This window comes from Gobio gobio, assembly GCF_949357685.1.
Source record: "Gobio gobio genome assembly, chromosome: 1".
NCBI lineage: Eukaryota > Metazoa > Chordata > Actinopteri > Cypriniformes > Gobionidae > Gobio > Gobio gobio.
In genome coordinates, this window is record NC_137097.1 from 75,051,102 (window position 1) to 75,069,877 (window position 18,776).

An 18,776-nucleotide genomic window follows, 5' to 3' on the forward strand; every position below is an offset into this window, starting at 1 on the left:
AGTTGCTAACAGTATGTCTTGCGCTGGGCCGCCTCAAAGGGCCTCTACAAGGCAAGCACTGGTATGAATGGACAGCACTGCGGCCACTGTGTACATCAACAAACAGGGTGGTCTACGTTCCCGTCGATGTCACAACTCGCCCACCATCTGCTCCTTTGGAGTTAGAAGCATCTGAGGTTGCTTTGAGCCACTTACATTCCGGGCTTGCTCAATCTTGCAGCCGACAAGCTCTCACGACAGCAAGTGCTTCCGGGAGAGTGGAGATCTACCCCCAGGGTGTCCAGCTGATTTAGATGCGCTTCCGGACCGAACAGGTAGATCTGTTTGCCTCCCCAAACACATCTCACTGCCATTTGTTCTATTCCCGTTTTCCCCAGTGAGCCTTCTAGCACAGACAGTGTGCAAAGTCAGGGAGGACGAGGAGCAGGTCTTGTTAGTTGCGCCCTATTGGCCCAACCGGACCTGGTTCCCAGAACTGATGCTCCTCGTGACAGCACCTCCTTGGCCAATTCCTCTGAGGAAGGACCTGCTTTCTCAGAGATGAGGCACCCTCTGGCACCCGGGTCCGGACCTTTGGAAACTCCATGTCTGGTCCCTGGACAGGACATGGAGGTTCTAAGTGATCTACCACAGGCCGGGGTAGACACCATCACTTTAGCTAGAGCCCCTTCTATGAGGCGCCTCTATGGAACCTGTTCGTTGAGTGGTGTTCTTCCCACTGGGAAGACCCCCAAAGATTTTCGATCAGTTCAGTGTTCTCCTTCCTGCAAGATGGGCTATCGCCGCACATCACGATTCAGTTGATGGTAAGTGTTTTGGGAAGCACAATCTGATCATCAGGTTCCTGAGGGGAGTGATGAGACTAAATCCACCTCGCTCTCATTCTGTACCCTCTTGGGATTTATCTCTGGTGCTTATGGCGCTGCAGAGAGCCCCATTTGAGCCTTTGCAGTCAGCAGGGTTAAAAATTCTGTCATGGAAGACAGTACTCCTTACTGCATTGGACTCCATGAAGAGGGTAGGGGACCTGCACGCATTTTCGGTCAACGAATCATGCCTAGAATTTGGACCTAGACCCGGCCCGGATATGTGCCCAAAGTTCCCAACACTCCCTTCCGGGACCAGGTGGTGAACCTGCAAGCACTGCCCTTGGAAGAGGGCCTACCCAGCCCTGGCTTTTCTCTGTCCCGTCCACGCTCTGCAGTTATATGTGGACAGACCGCAAAGCTCCAGGACCTCAGAACAGCTCTTCATCTGTTACGGAGGCAAGCAGAAGGGAAAGACTGTCTTCATGCAGAGGATGGCCCACTGGATAGTGGATGATATTGTCTTGGCATACCAAACCCAAGGTGTTCCTTGCCCGCTTGGAGCCCACTCCACTAGGAGTGCTGCTTCTTCCTGGGTGATGGCACATGGCGCCTCACTGGCAGATATAGGTCTCGATTACGTATGTAACCCTTGTTCCCTGAAGGAGGGAACAGAGACATACGTCCCGTCACCACAGTTGTACGGCCAAGTCACTAGCTCGGCTCCTCAGTGGAAGACAAATGTGTGCTGCATCTACTTCCGCATTTATACCCAAGCTGTGGAGCGGTGGCGCAAGATGCAAATCCTGCACGTCAATGTGCATTGGCTCATTTTGTATACACTCGAAGATGATAAGGCTCCCAGAAGTGATCCGACGCACGTCTCCGTTCCCTCCTTCAGGGAACGAGGGTTACATACATAACCAAGACGTTGTTCCTAGACAATACTTACAGTATAGCTGGCTTGATTATCTTACACACATTATTTTAAAGCAGTCTTTTAATAATTAATCTTGCATGTTTTTATTTGTTACTTGTTTTGGTGTGAATTTCATAAAAGTATTGGTATTACTGTGTTATGTGAGTGGTGACTGAGAGTCTGGCCAATGCCAGTAATGCACTGACTTCCAGAGAAAACACCTGTGTTGTACTTCATTAATATTGTGTTAATTCCTTGGCTTTATAAACATTTTTATCTTGATATTTACATATATACTCATTTTTATTCTTCATGGTTATGCTCCATTTAAAACTGAATTTAAATTGAAAATGCCTCTGAACTGAATTGCAAACATTTGTCACAATAAAGTTGGGAGATAAAGTGGATGAAAACTTCATTTTGCAGAATGGATTAGTTGTCTTATTTTTTTTTTAATCATTATTAAGAAAAATCAACTTCCTGCGTGTCATAGCCAATTCAAATTCACGCTTGTGAACTGAATTGGAGCCAGATCTTCAATTTTCAGCTTTTTGGAGATGCTATCAAATCACAGGAAGTGCTTTGCACTTTCACAGTCATGTGTAATGGAAAAGGATGGATAATACAAGTCAAGTTTGTCTACCACGCTTCCATTTTCACATACTAAACCCTAGAGGGCATTGTGGTGTTTACCTCCAGGTACACAGGTAAAGGAGGTGGTGGAGGAGGGAGGAGCCATGCAAAAGGATGAAGTAAGTTTGAGTGCAGTTTAGGTCAGCACATTTTTGGACTGTTATCATGACCAAAACCCTCTCTGAACGACAACTACAAGAGTGAGCTAGCCTGGTGTCTCTGAGCGAGGTAAGATCACAGTCCCTCCACTGAATACATACAGAAGCTTTGAATATGATAGATGTGTGGATCATTGGATTAGATGGTTCCAATCTGGTTCTTGGAGATCCACCTTCAGCTTCAACCCTGATCAAACACAACTGACCCAGCTAATTAAGATCTTCATTTAATAAATACTGAGCAGAGTTTGATCTGAACTATGCAGGTATAGATCTCCACAATCAGGACTGATTTGTTGTTGGGATATTTTGGAGGATGTGTGGCTGCTAATGTAAATGTCAGAAAGTCCTGGATCCAGTTACACTAGTTAGCCCTTGGTCTGTTTATTTATATTTATTTGACTGCTCTAACAACCCATTTACCTTTCTGTAATTTAGGTAGCGAAAGCTAATGTGATCACTTATATCTAAAACAGGGTGGGTCTTCAGTATTGCCTTGCAATGGTTGAATGTCTGGCCTCCTCATGATAGAGAGTTGTTGTGCTGGTAGTATTAGAAAGCACTTGCTAAATAAAACTGTTGATTAAAGCATCTATAATATATCTAAAATCACTTGATCATAAAAATAAATAAATACAATGGCAACACTTTACAATAAGGTTCATTAGCTAACATTAGTTAACATGAACTAATAATGAATTGCACTTTTAAAGCATTTATTTATCTTTGTTAATGTTTATTTCAATATTTACTAATGCATTATTAAAATCTTGTTAACAATAGTTAATGCACTGTGAACTAACATGAACAAACCATGAACAGCTGGATTTTTATGAACTAACGTTAACAAAGATTAACTAATGCTGAACAGAGGTGTTGTTCATGGTTAGTTCATGTTAACTAATGCATTAACTAATGTTAACTAATACAACCTTATTGTTAGTGTAACCAATACAATAAACACTGTCAAGATGTAAAGAAAGGCTGTTAAAGAGACACTATGGCAATATTCAAATAGGTTAATTTGTTTACACAGAGGAAATGACGGTTTGCATGAAATGGAAATTTGGTGACTTATTTTCACTAACCAACTTCCTTAAAACAGTGGTTTAATGGTGCGTTCATGAGATTACGACTTATAAAAGTTGATGGAGACATCCTTGTAGAACTAGTCAACTTGTAAATTCAGAATCCTTTGAGAAAGCAGGCTTCAGAATGCAGAGGTGGAAAGAAACAAATTACATTTACTCGCGTTACTGTAATTGAGTAGTTTTTCTGTGTACTTCTACTTTTTTAAGTAGTTTTGAAAATCTGTAATTTTACTTTTACTTAAGTATGTTTTGTTTTAAGTATTGTCCTTCGCTACATTTTAAACTACATCCGTTTCTGAGTAAAATAGATAAATAATATGAAAGTGGGGAAAAAGCGATCCGGACACGACTGCATTGAATTGAAGGGCGGGAGAACGCGCAAAAATCACACAAAGAGGGAGACGGACAAGACATGTTAGCGATGCAGATCCAGCTGAAAGCGAAATGCCGTCGTGAACCAGTTAGTATGGGAATACTTTGGATATAGAAAAAAATAATGTGGTGTTGTCCTGGAGGATAGGCTATCAAAGTTACAAAAAATGTTGATGCAAATGAGGAAACGCATAGAACATGTTTGGGAACATCCCTCTGTGTAGACAAAGGTATGTTTTCAACTTAAGGCCGAGTGATTTCTGTGATGCAGAGGGAATCCCGGAATCCAGTCAAGACAATTAATTTACAGTATAACGCAGATATCTCGTAAAACAAGCAAACTGATGAATGAATGAATACATCGACGGTAGAGCTGTACAATAAATCAAATCGCGACATGGTCTGTGAAAGCAAAACACTGCTATATAAATAAATGATCTGCTTGTTCTGTCTCTGTGATGAGCAGCGCCGTTTCGTCTACTACATACTCAAGTACACGATGCTCGTGGTGTTTTAACGTCTCACAAACCATATTTGGACATGAACACATGAACATTTTAAAAACCAGTCAAATACACTCTGAAACAGGTTTTCACAGAAGCAGCTCTTCACTAAAACCCATCAAAATAAACGTTTTTGAAAATCTCTGTTTTGCAGCACTTTGCCAAAAAATAAAAGGATAAAAGTTTGTTTCATTTTATTTAATTACCACCGTTTTGGTCATATATTTGTATAATTCAATTCAATTCAATTCAAAAGTATTTGTATAGCACTTTTCACAATACACATTGTTTCAAAGCAGCTTTACAGAAAGTGCATTTCATAAATGTACAAAAATAATGTTAGAAAGACAATGTTAAAGAAAAATGTTCGAAAAAGTTAATCAATCGTGTATTAATTTAGGCCATAACAACGCTGGCGTTGAGTCGTCTCTTCTCAGGCGTCGAGTCGTCTCATCACAGGGGCATCTGAAGTCTCCATGAGAGGCTGGATACAAACTGGAGCTGACAAACTATTTACCTCAGGACTAGTGTCCCGAGATAACAACAGAAAACCAGATGGGAAATAATTAGCATAGCTGCTGTTCAGAATATTATATTAATGCTTTTGATCTGATTTAACTGTAGTATAAAAAGATAATTATAATGTGAATGCTTGGCTAAAGAGATGCGTCTTTAATCTAGTTTTAAACTGGGACAGCTAGTCTGAACCTTGAACAATATTCGGAAGATTATTCCAGAGTTTAGGAGCTAAATGTGAAAATGCCCTCCCTCCTTTAGTGGACTTAGATATCCTAGGAATGACCAGAAGCCTAGAGTTTAGTGATCTTAAAGAGCGCGATGGATTGTAGGGCGATAGAAGATCCGTTAGATACACTGGAGCTAAACCATTTAGGGCTTTATAGGTCAGTAGCAATACTTTGTAATTGATACGGAACTTAATAGGTAACCAGTGTAGAGATGATAAAATTGGTGTTATATGATCATATTTTCTTGACCTAGTAAGAACTCTAGCAGCTGCGTTTTGGACTAACTGTAGTTTGTTTATTGAGGATGCAGGACAACCAGCTAATAAAGCATTACAGTAATCTAGTCTCGAGGTCATGAATGCATGAACTAACTTTTCTGCATCAGAAATAGATAGCATGTTACGTAGCTTAGCAATGTTTCTAAGGTGGAAAAATGCCGTTCTTGTAACATATGAAATATGATGTTCGAATGACAAGTTGCGGTCTAATATAACACCCAGGTCTTTTACTGTAGCGGATAAAGCGACAGGACATCCTTCCAAGGTAAAATTGTATTGTGAGAGGTTTTGTGGGCAGTTTTTTGGACCAATAAGTAACACCTCCGTTTTATCTGAATTCAATAGCAGAAAATTACACGTCATCCAGTATTTAAAAATCATAAAAAGAAAAAATTCATAGGATTCTTAAACATTTTAATAAGTTAATGATAAAAATAAGTTGTTAATCTAATTCATAACCATTTATTGAATTTGGTTGATTAGACATGTTGTATTGAAATTTTAATAAACAAAACAAATGGTTTCAAGTTGGTTATAATAAAGCATTTATTCAACAAAAAAAATGAATGTTTTCATTCATTTAATGCCAATTTAACTGGTGATAATAATAACCATAATGTAATAATGGTTTATTTATTAAATAATTGTTTAATACCGTGATGCTGTGAAACTCTGATGTTTTCATATCGTGAAAATCTCATTCTACCACAACCCTACACAGGAGATTCCCCACCGCTGCTGTTAAAAAAGTAACTTTTACTCTGAGTACATTTTAAATTAACTACTTTTTACTTTTACTTGAGTACATTTTTAGACCGGTACTTTTACTTGTACTTAAGTAAAATTTAATTGAAGTAATTGTACTTTTACTTGAGTAGAATATTTTGTTACTCTTTCCACCTCTGTCAGAATGACACAAAAGCATTATAAGACCACATAAAATGCACCAAAACATCCCATGAATCTGAACTTGGATTTTACAGTAGACTTTAGTCCAGCAGGTACTACAACTGTTCCCTCGGTAGATGAAACAACAATTAATCAATTGACAGAGTCTCAACGGAGTGTGTTTGCAGTTGCCTGTTTTTAACCATAAATAATTAATGTATTTTAGCCATTGCATAAACAAAATTTTTCTTGTATGCCACAGGACATCCTTTAGCTGCAATACACCATGCAGGTAAAGGGTTCATTTCTAGTAACATTTACAGATGTACAGTCTGTATTAAGCAAAAAAGTTTTATGAAATAGTTCTAATCCCCCCATGTGTGAAACAGGTGTTGACATGAAATACCCAAAAGAGCTCAAAACCCCAGAACAACATATGAATTCTGTTCCTTGATGCGGTAAGTCGGACTAACATTTATTCATCTCTTCATTTAAAAGATAAGCATGATGTAAGGGAAGACCAGGGATGGTTGTGACAATTGTTGCTTTAAATGTTTGGTTTTTTTTCACTATCTCAAATTTTGATATAATGTTCCCACATTTGTTTGTAACAAATTAAAGTTTGCGAATGTTATTGTCAATTACAACTGTCCCTAACCCTATTATTTAACAACCAGTATCACAGTGCATTTCAATAGGTTATAGAGTTTGTTATTTTCAGTCATTTTAACTATTATACCTTTTCAAGACTTACATAAAATGTTTGAGGACATTGTGTGACCATCATTTGCCTCACGCAGTGCAAGTATACTGTACAATGACTGGTTTTTACTGTGGGATTTGTGGATGAGGGGCTCCATAATCCCACAGAGCAGACCTCACCAGAGCCTGTTCATGTCATGACCGCCAAGCCTGAGCCTCTTCACATCATGACAGCCAAGCCAGAGCCTCCAGCCATCATGGCTACCACGCCAGAGCCTTTTGACGTCATGGCCGCCACACTAGAGCCTCCCAAGTCTGGTGGTCCCTGAGTTCCTGCCACTGTCATCCGTGCTTCCTGTGATGGCAGCTGCCAGCTTGTGTGTTTGGGCCACATACACTTCTCCAGGGGCAACGATGACCTCTACAGCTCTACCAGAGGCAACGGTGACAGCTGCAAGTCCTCCAGAGGCGACAATGACTGTTGCAGCTCCTCTAGAATGGCCATATTTTGATTACCGAAAACCAGGACACTCGGCCTGGCAACGAGATACTCAAATGATACTCGAAGTTTACTCAAAGATTCCTTAATAATTTCAATACATTTATAGTATGTCCCCTCTGTATGGATAGAAAATTGTTATATTAGGGCTAGGACAGGACTTGAAAACAGGACGTTTGGTCACCCTAGTGTAAGGGTGAAGTTAGGATTAGGCAGTCTGGTAGGCAGTCTTTCGGCACAACCCTGGCACAAAATACTGCTCTCAAATACACTATCATTAATGCACACAAAGAACAATTGCCGAGGTTCAGGTGATACACGTTTTATAAGTTTATTATTTATTGTCTTAACATGACCACAAATCGAATTTACTATATATACAATCACCTAAAGGATTATTAGGAACACCTGTTCAATTTCTCATTAATGCAATTATCTAATCAACCAATCACATGGCAGTTGCTTCAATGCATTTAGGGGTGTGGTCCCGGTCAAGACAATCTCCTGAACTCCACACTGAATGTCAGAATGGAAAAGAAAGGTGATTTAACCAATTTTGAGCGTGGCATGGTTGTTGTTGCCAGACGGGCCGGACTGAGTATTTCACAATCTGCTCAGTTACTGGGATTTTCACGCACAACCATTTCTAGGGTTTACAAAGAATGGTGTGAAAAGGGAAAAACATCCAGTATGCGGCAGTCCTGTGGGCGAAAATGCCTTGTGGATGCTAGAGGTCAGAGGAGAATGGGCCGACTGATTCAAGTTGATAGAAGAGCAACTTTGACTGAAATAACCACTCGTTACAACCGAGGTATGCAGCAAAGCATTTGTGAAGCCACAACACGCACAACCTTGAGGCGGATGGGCTACAACAGCAGAAGACCCCACCGGGTACCACTCATCTCCACTACAAATAGGAAAAAGAGGCTACAATTTGCACAAGCTCACCAAAATTGGACAGTTGAAGACTGGAAAAATGTTGCCTGGTCTGATTAGTCTCGATTTCTGTTGAGACATTCAGATGGTAGAGTCAGAATTTGACGTAAACAGAATGAGAACATGGATCCATCATGCCTTGTTACCACTGTGCAGGCTGGTGGTGGTGGTGTAATGGTGTGGGGGATGTTTTCTTGGCACACTTTAGGCCCCTTAGTGGCAATTGGGCATGGTTTAAATGCCACGGCCTACCTGAGCATTGTTTCTGACCATGTCCATCCCTTAATGACCACCATGTACCCATCCTCTGATGGCTACTTCCAGCAGGATAATGCACCATGTCACAAATCTCGAATCATTTCAAATTGGTTTCTTGAACATGACAATGAGTTCACTGTACTAAAATGGCCCCCACAGTCATCAGATATCAACCCAATAGAGCATCTTTGGGATGTGGTGGAACGGGAGCTTCGTGCCCTGGATGTGCATCCCACAAATCTCCATCAACTGCAAGATGCTCTACTATCAATATGGGCCAACATTTCTAAAGAATGCTTTCAGCACCTTGTTGAATCAATGCCACGTAGAATTAAGGCAGTTCTGAAGGCGAAAGGGGGTCAAACAGTATTAGTATGGTGTTCCTAATAATCCTTTAGGTGAGTGTATATATATTGCATTATTTATTGTATTGTATCATTTTTACTTCAAAATGTCTCAGGAAGGTGTCATAGTGGTCATTTATGACAGAAGTTTCTTCAATCTAGTTTCTAAGTGCTTAAAGTGTTACAACTTGTCTTGATACAACCCTTCCTGTTTTCCCTTATATTACATCTACAATGATACACTGTGTTTTGATGCCATGTTTACATGTTTCCTAGGGTTTCCAATTTCATTATGGATGCGTCAAGACATTTCGAGGTAAGTAGCATAGGAAAAGTAAACATAATTCTCATGTACATCATTTATAGTTGTCCATAAGATACCATGTCTTTGTTGTAAAAAAGAATTTAGTTTATACACTAACAAAACCATTATCAATCATCTGTATAAAATGTAGGGTTGCATATTGTAATTAAACAAAACAGTTGTTTAAACTATATTCCTGTTTGCTATAACTATATATTTATTTATTTTCTTTCAGAATAATGAAGAGGTTGCTGCATCATCTGAACTTCCAGAGGACATCAAAGACTGGAATAAAGATCATGTGAGACAATGGATGCTCGAGAAAAAAGTGGACAAAGAGGATGCAGACATTTTGTATCATGAGAAAATTAATGGATCTGGTCTTCTCCACTTAAAGATGTCTGTTCTCACAGAACTAAAACTGTCAATGAATGCAAAAATGCTGATTATTGACAATGTAGAACTTCTGAAACAAAAGACTCAGCAGCAGAATGACGGGGTGGCTCAGTTTTATAGCTTGAAGCCGTACCCTTTCAATAGATTTAATGCTGCTCACAGGTACAGAGAAAACAGCATTCTAGATGTAACTGAAACTGGGCCTATAGACCTTATACAACCATGCCATGAATTCAAAGCATTTATCAACACAACAGAGGAGAATAGAATGAGTAAATACACTTATGAGGTAATTCGATTCGCAGCAGCTTGTATGAACAGCCGCACAAATGGCACTATTCATTTCGGAGTGGCAGATAAACCACATGGACAAATTATGGGTATTAGTGTTCAGCACACAGATGATTTTGATAAACAACAGTCACATGCAATTGAAAAACATTTCAAATGGGAAAGGTCTGTTAAAATAGCAAAGAGGTGCATTAAACCCCCTCGATTTGTTGAAGTTCTCAAAGCTGACATGACATCTGCGGGAAAATATGTTATTGAGGTAGACATAGAGCCAACCTCCATAGTCTGTGAAGAAGTTCACTTCAACACTTATAATGTTGATAAAAATGAATATGAGGTGCAAGAGCCCAATGGTGCAGAGAAGAAGCAGAATGAGAGCAAGTCTTTCTTTATAAGAGATGGCAGCAGCAGCAAGAATCTTATTACATCTGCTCCCTCAAAGGAGTATGAGAAATATACTGCAATTGAAAACATGCAACGGTTGTCCCAGTTGAGGAAGGACGCTGAAGAAAAGCACCACTCTGATGTCAAAGGGAGTGTGCAAGGCTCTAAACTGTGTGAGATGATAACAGGAGGGTCACAATCTTTAGACAGGTCACACTTTTCATGGTACATTGTGGTGGCTAACAAGTCTCATCCTGTTCAGCTGGAAAACCTGGATTTCCTTCATCACATGAATCTAGTGGCTGTTCTGGATTTTGATCCAGAATCTGCTGTGAATGGCCTGAATAAGCTGCTTGAAGAGAGAAAAATGTCTAATGTCCATTTACCAGCTCGGTATAAAGTTACAGGTGTAGTTGAAGACATTTTAAACAAGTTAAAGCTGACCAAAAACACAAGCTGGGTTTTCTGTAATGGAGGCATTCATGAGGAAACCCCCTCTGATGTTGACAACTGGTTGACTGAGAAGGGATCTTCAGTGCGTGATGTTGTTTCTTTCCTGTGCAGAAAAGATGTGCTGCCTCGCAAGAAACTTCTCACCATATTCTTGCTGTTAAGTCAAGTGAGCGATGCCAATGACCCTTTGCTTGAGACCTTCAGTATGTTTCTACAGGAGCTCAATGGAGGAAACCAAATCTTATGCATCAGTGACAATGAAACCACATACAACTACTGGAAGGATCTCATTAAGGGCCGATATAAAGTTGACATCTCTACAAGATGCATTTATGAGCTAAGTTTTGCTGAGGTCAATGGCACCGTGCTCAGTCTGTGGTCAGAGAATCGCAAATCAAGCCGGTTTCTGCCATGTGGTGGTGGCAGTAATGTTGTGCTATCAAAGAAAACTGAGGAATCCTTAGATGTGCTGAGTGTTCTTTGTGTGAACCAGTGTGACGAAGGAAATGAGGACAAACAAAAACATGAGGAAAACTTTTACAAGGGAGGAAAGGTGTCTTGGTGGAACTTCTACTTCTCAGAACAACCCGGGTCAATGCCATTCATCAAACGTGACAAGTTTGACTACATTGTCGACACTATTATTCCAGATATACGCAGCCGAAAGAGAGCTTGTGAGTTTTTCAACATCTTCCATCTTCCAGGCTGTGGTGGCACAACATTAGCCATGCATGTCTTATGGACACTGAAAGATAAATACCGCTGTGCAGTGCTGAAGGACACAACAGAGGATTATTCTACAATAGCCGAACAGATTGTGCAGCTACTAACATATGAGACAAAAGATCAAGCTACACGACTTCCAGTGTTGCTCATGATCGATGACTTCCAAAACATCTGTGATGTAAAAAAAATCCAACTTCAAATTGAAGAGGAATGTCAGAAGCAAAACATGTTTTCAAATTTTCCACAGGTCATAATTGTCAATTGCATGAGAGCTGAATCCTGTGAACAGACCAGTGATGCAGTTTTCATTGGAAACCGTTTATCTGTGAAGGAACAGGAACTGTTTGAAGAAAAGCTAAAGGAGTTCAAGAAGACCAACACAAACACAAAAACCTTTTATGGGTTCATGATTCTGAAGAACAACTTTTCATCTAAGTATATTAAGGGTGTTGTGAAAAATACCCTCAAAGGCTTCAACTTTCAAGACAAACATTCTCAACTTTTTGCAGTTCTTGTCCTCTTGCATGTCTACTGCAAGAATGCATTACTGTCAGTCTCTACATGTGAAGAGTTCCTTGGTCTGCAAACAAAAGCAAACTTTGAAGTCGAAGATGGATTTGACAAGTTTTCCTCTCTTTTGACAAGATGCACAGCCAATTTCAACATTACCTTTGAGGGCGTGAGAGTGATTCACTCAAGTATAGCTCAACACTGTTTGAAAGAGTTGTCAACTTTGTCAAACAAAGTGTCAAAGGCAGCCATCACTAACCTTCTGCTCACAACAGACTTATTTTATGAGTATGCTCTGGGGAAACAAAAATTAACGCAGGATGTCCACAGCATGTTGGTGAGGAGGCAATATTCGGCTAAGGTTGAAGACTCACTTTTTTCACCTCTCATCCAACATATAATGAAGGAGACCCCAGGGATGGAAGAAATTGTTCTACACAATGCAGCAAAGTGCTACAGAAAAGATGCAGTAATATGCCAGCTCCTCGCCAGGTACTACATCAAAAAACAGGACTTTACCAAGGCCATGGACTGGGCAAAGAAAGCCAAAGACCTTGCAAGGGAGAACTCGTACATATGTGACACAGTATCACAGGTATTTGTGCGTGAGCTCAAGCATGCTGTTCACAAAGACAGAGATGATCCCATCAAGCCAGACAGTCTTGATAGGTATCTAACATTGGCTGAGTCTGCAGCAGAAGCTTGCAAAGAAACACAACAAACCGCAAACAAAGAGGCCAAAAATCGACTGCAAAGACTAAAGGATTATAATACTTACAACACTGCTGGCCATCTCGGTGAACTTCAAACTGCAGCTACCGTCATACAAATACTGCAAAAGACACCACTGTTCAGCTGCCTTGCTCAAGTCCTCTTGGGTAAAATTACCATTGACGATTTGTCAAGGAAGAACCCTCAACTCAACCAATATTGCCAGGTACTGCAGAAGCACAAGAAATGTCTTCAACTAAAACACACAATGAAGAATAATTTTTATGTTCTTGACCATTTTTTTGTCAATTTAGTGCCCTTTTTTGCAGAGAAAGACAAACAAAAAGAACTGACAAAGCCCAAGGTTTCCCGATACTTTCAACAGTACACTAACCTCTTTTGTAAAATAAATTGGAGTGAGTTGGTCAAGAATGAGCGAATTAACCACATGGTTAAAATTGAACAGACGCGTCAATGTCTGGAGAGGAACAAGGGTGATTCCTATTGCGGCCTTCTGGAATATTTGTATGAGGAAGACTCTGCATTAACTCTTGAAGAGATCATCCAGCAGTATGATTTCATTCTGAATTCACAAGAGGCCAGACCGATGGAATGTGTCAACTTCATCTACGCCAATGTAATTCTGGACAACATCAACCCTGCATCTCAGTACATCAAGCCTTACCAAGTCCTTCGTGAATTACTCCTTCAAATAATCGATCGCCCCACACCCTTCAGTGAGATTCTGCCATTGCACTACATCACAGTTTTATTGTTATGTCAAGAGACAGACCGTGATTTACCAACTTTTGTGTCACAAATGAAGACATCATACTCAACTGAGCTAAAACCCTTGTCTAATGGAAAGAGAGCAGCTGTCCATTTCTACCTAGGGAAGGACAAAGAGTATGGTGGCCTGATTTCCCATAGGGGTATTAACAGCTGTTTAGGATCAGGGCAGAACATCTCAACTCAGTGGGATGAAGAAAACATTTGGAAGCAAGTGAGAGACAGTAAGAAGCTTTGCAGAGTTTCTGGTAAGATTTGCAACGGTTTTATCAGCGTTGCAGACAGAAGGGTTGATCCAATGTTCAGGAGCCAGTTAAATAAAGAACCTGGCACAAGAGTGACATTCTTCATCGGATTCTCAATGAATGGACCAGTTGCACTTGACATAGACTTTGAATCATAATGTCCACAAGCCTGACCTAATGGATCTGACTGAAGACAGAGAATATTGAATGAGAAAACCTTCTAGATTTCCAGTTCAAAATATTAGCACAATCAAGTCGAATGAGCTCATGGACCAAAGTCTAGTTGTTCCTAGACACAATTTTTTTTTTTAGGTTTACTTCATTGTCATATTCACACATCAATGCAAAGCAATCTTTTAATCATTAATGTTTCTCGAATTTGGGCTTTGTTTAGCAGAAATACCTTGTGTTTTATGTGAATTTTATAAAAGTAATGTTGTGATTTTTTTAAGCAAAAAGGGACTAGGAGTCTGGCCAATGCCAGTAATGCATTGACTTCAAGAGAGCACACATGTATACATTTTTACATTCATCGTACTGCATTTTCTACATTGATACATTCATATATGTACTCATTAAGCATATATTCTTTATATTTGATTTACTTTTATTTTACTGTCATTTACACTCTACTCGCAAATTCTGTACAACAAAGGCCCAATGTACCATGTTAATATGAAGGGATTTTACATATTGTTATTTTCACTGGTGTTTCACATGTATTTTGAATTATGCTTTGCATTGTGTTGTTTTAGGAAATGTCTGTAAAATGAACAGAAGAGGTATCAGTAATTCTCTACTAGGACATTGTCTATTTTTCTACAGATGTTTTTATTTTTATTTTCTTACAGTGTACATTTGTTTCTTGACATTATATATTGCTTTTGCTGCATAACAATATGTCTTCATTTAAGGTCTTCATGGCCACAAGTTACTGTTAAGAAGTAGTACATTTCCATTCCCTTTGTTTGTGGTCTTAACACTTCTTTAATATATTTCTGTTAAGGCCAAGGGTTACCCAATAAACAAATTTCTTATCATGTACTTTCCTGGCTCCTGCACTTATCCTGCATCTAGTCATGTCAAGTCTGGAAATGTGAATTGCTTTTCAGAATTATTTCAAAGCAACTTTACAGAAAATTGAGCCTTACAACCAATGAGTCACACACAGAAGAAACAGACGGTGGTGAAGTTTATTAAACAGAGCAGGGATTGAGCAGACACGGCACAAGAGGAATGAATCACAGGGTGGATACAGATGACTTGAACTTAGCTGACGTAAACAGACTTGAGATGGAGACTGGGAACAGTGCTGACGAGACGACGAAGAACAAGGACTGACAGTGGGAACAAACGAAGACGATCAGGGTATCTCAGGTGAGCAGGTTGAGTCTGTGTTGTCTTGACTAGATCCAACGTGGGACTGAGGAACGAGAGTGGTATTATAGTGCTGGTGATCAGAACTCCGGTGACTGAGAACGAGGGGGCGTGGCAGGTACAGATGGTTGAGTGCAGGGAGAGAGTGACTCTGTGACAGTACGATGGGGACTGCCCATCCTCCACGATGGGGACGGCCTCGACCTCTGGGTGCTGGACAGTTAGGATGATCTTGGTGAAACTGGGTGAGTCTAGAACTAGAGTGGAGTCTAGTACGTCCTCACGAAATGAAGGTGCTACCTGAAGTGTAAAGGGAGTTCCAAACTGTAAGTGAATTCATTGAGCTGCCTCTGCACTTTAAATGGACCCGTGAAGCGGGGACTCAGCTTCCGGCAGGGCAGGCAGAGTCAGATATCTCGGGTGAACAGCCACACAAACTGGCCTGGCTGATAGGTGGGCGTATCCCCTCTTCTGGCATCCGCTCGTTCCTTGTAACTCCACACTGCCCGCTGAAGATGGATGTAAGCTGAGTCCCACACCCTCTGGCTGACACCTCTGGTTGACAGCTGGAACCTCAGATGGTTTGCCGGACCAAGGGAACAGAGGTGGTTGGTAGCCTAGAACACATTGAAAAGGGGTTAAACCGGTAGTAGATTAGCGAAGAGAGTTGTAAGCATACTCAGCCCACGGGAGGAACTGGTTCCAGCTGTCCTGGTTCTGGTGGCAGTAGGACCGCAGGTACCTCCCGATCTCATGGATCTTCTACTCAGTCTGGCCATTGGTCTGAGGGTGGTAACCGGAGGATAAGCTGATGGAGACACAGAGGAGTTTAAAGAAGGCTTGCCAGACACGGGAGATGAATTGTGGACCTCAATCCAAGACGATGTCTTCTGGGAGTCCGAAGAGATGGAATACTGACTGGAAGAGGGTTTCTGCAGCTTCAAAGGCGGTAGGGAGTCCTTTCAGGGGAATAAGTTTGCATGACTTGGAGAACCGGTCGACTATGACGAAGATACAGGTGTAGTTGTTGGATGGAGGACGATCTGTCATGAAGTCGATGCCGAGATGGGACCATGGGCGGTTGGGTATGGGAAGTGGTGTGAGTTTGGCTTCTGGAAAGCGACGGGGAGTGTTGCTGATGGCACAGACTGAGAATCCCTTGACGAATTGGGAGATATCCTGGGCCATGGCGGGCCACCAGTATTGTTGCTTAAGGAGCAAGAGGGTTCGCTGGCTACCTGGGTGTCCAGAGCCCGGAGAATGATGAGCTGAGTCCATGAGGGAGCAGTAGAGAGAAGATGGTACGTGGTACATCCCTCAGGACCTCCCGGCAGAGAAGGTTCGAGCAAGGTTGCTTGGCAGATCGGTTCATCGATAGCCCACTGAATGGAGCTGAGGATCATGGCTGGAGGGAGAATGGGTTCAGGCGTGGCTGGTTCAGGATCAGGCTGATGAAGACGATAAAGGGCGTTGGCCCTACCATTCTTGTTTCCAGGTCGGTAGGAGACCTTAAAGTCAAATCTAGTGAAGAAAAGAGCCCAGCATGCTTGGCGAGGATTCAGGCTTCAGGTTTGGCTTCTCTAAAATACTCAAGGTTATGATGATCAGTGATGATTTCGAAGGTATGAGCAGCCCCCTTCAGCCAGTGTCAACCAGAGGAAAGGGATATAGGAACTTGATGGTCTGGGAGTTCAGTATCCGGTAGTCTATACACGGCCGCAAACCTCCGTCCTTCTTGCCCACAAAAAAGAAGCTGGAAGTGGCAGGGGACATATATGGACGGATATATGGACGGATGAATTCCTGTTGGAGGGCCTATCGGATGTACTCCTCCATGGCCTTCTGCTCCGGGATGGACAGTGGATATACTCTACCTTTAGCCCCAGGTAGCAGGTCGATTGCGCAGTCCCATAGCCGATGAGGTGGAAGATGCGTAGCCAATTGCTCGCTAAACACATCCTGGAACGCCCGGTACTCAGGGGGAATTTCCGCATGTTGTGAGGTCTCCAGACTTTCAATGGTTGTGGAGCACTGAGAGAGGGTAGGACAGGAACGGAACCGGACTAAGAAGGAGGGGAATGGGACCCAGTGACAGTGCTGAGAACAGGCCTCTCCTCATTGGAGGACTTCCCCTGAGCTCCAGTTCACTCGTGGATCATGCAGTTATAACCACTGACGTCCCAGGATGATGTCAGCAGTCGATCCTTCCAGCACCATGAGTGTGATCCATTCCGTGTGGAAGTTACCGATGCGGAGCGTCAGAGTGGGGGAGAAGTGACAGATACGACCATGGCCCAGCGGTTTTCCAAAGATGGAATGGATTTCTAGGTTCGTCGATGAGGGCTTGTGCTGGAACAGAGGTATTGTCGGTCAATAAAATTCTAGGAGGAAGATGGACTGTACTCAGCGCTGGGCGGGGTGGTCGGATGGGACAGTTAGGCAGAATATGTCCTTCTCCCCCACAATACAGACACAGATGGAGATTAATCCTTTGCTGACGCTCCGCAATGGTCAGATGATTCGAATCCACCCGCATGGGCTCAGGCGCTGGAAGGACGGCAGGTGTTGTAGTGGGCGGAGGTTGGAGCGGGTCAAGTTGTGGTGAGCAGGCTGACAGTCGTTGGGAGCTCTCTGGATAAAGTTCTCAATTCCGATGGTGTCATCGTAAATGACCATCAGTTGTCGGATATGAGGATTCAAACCATGTCGGAAGGCGGTGAGAAGAGCGGTCTTGTTCCAACCACTAGATGCTGCCTGTGCACGTAAGTTAAGAGAATATTGACCAACTGATTTGGAACCTTGTTGAAGATGGAAGAGCTGATCCTGAACGGAGAGTGCTGAAGTGGTTTTCCGAAGATTTCATATGATTTGTAAATGCAGACAGAGAAGATAACGGGGGATTTAGACTGCCACAATAACTGTGCCCACCGCAATGCTCGGCCGGAGAGGAGTGATATCAAAAAGGCCACCGGGCGCTCTCAGTGAGGAAGAGCTGAGGTTGCATCTCGAAGTACGAGGCGCATTGTAGTAAGAACCCGCTACAATCCTCCGCCTTGTCGCTGAATGTCGCTGGACGGGCCATGGGACTGGCAGAGGCAGCAGCGGAAGGGGGTGAAGGAGATGGAAGTGGAGCCTCGGCTCATGAATCCGGGTTGGTGCGCTTGTTCTCAGTGCTCTGCATGTTGTGGTTTGATCTTCTGTTACATACACAGAAGGAACAGACAGTGGATGAGATAAAACGGTGAAGTTTATTAAACAGAGCAGGACTTGAGCAGACATGACCCAAGAGGGATGAATCACAGGGTGGATACAAATTACTTGAACTTAGCTGATGTAGATAGACTTGAGACTGGGAACAGTGCTGACGAGACGATGAAGACCAAGGACTGACAATGGGAACAAACGAAGACAATCAGCATATTTCAGGTGAGCAGGTTGGGTCTGTGTGGTCTTGACG

At 42.0% G+C, this 18,776-nt stretch overlaps 1 protein-coding gene across 1 annotated transcript; it reads left to right on the top strand.

The window, feature by feature from the left end:
• Positions 1–7,510: 7,510 nt before the first annotated feature.
• LOC307135805 (sterile alpha motif domain-containing protein 9-like) lies at positions 7,511–14,979 on the top strand (the record flags this gene model as incomplete). Its single annotated transcript, XM_079832484.1, has 2 exons — positions 7,511–7,540; positions 9,673–14,979. 2 exons carry the CDS (start codon positions 7,511–7,513, stop codon positions 14,098–14,100), a joined length of 4,458 nt encoding a protein of 1,485 aa, XP_079688610.1. The 3' UTR covers positions 14,101–14,979.
• Between the last annotated feature and the right edge of the window lie 3,797 nt (positions 14,980–18,776).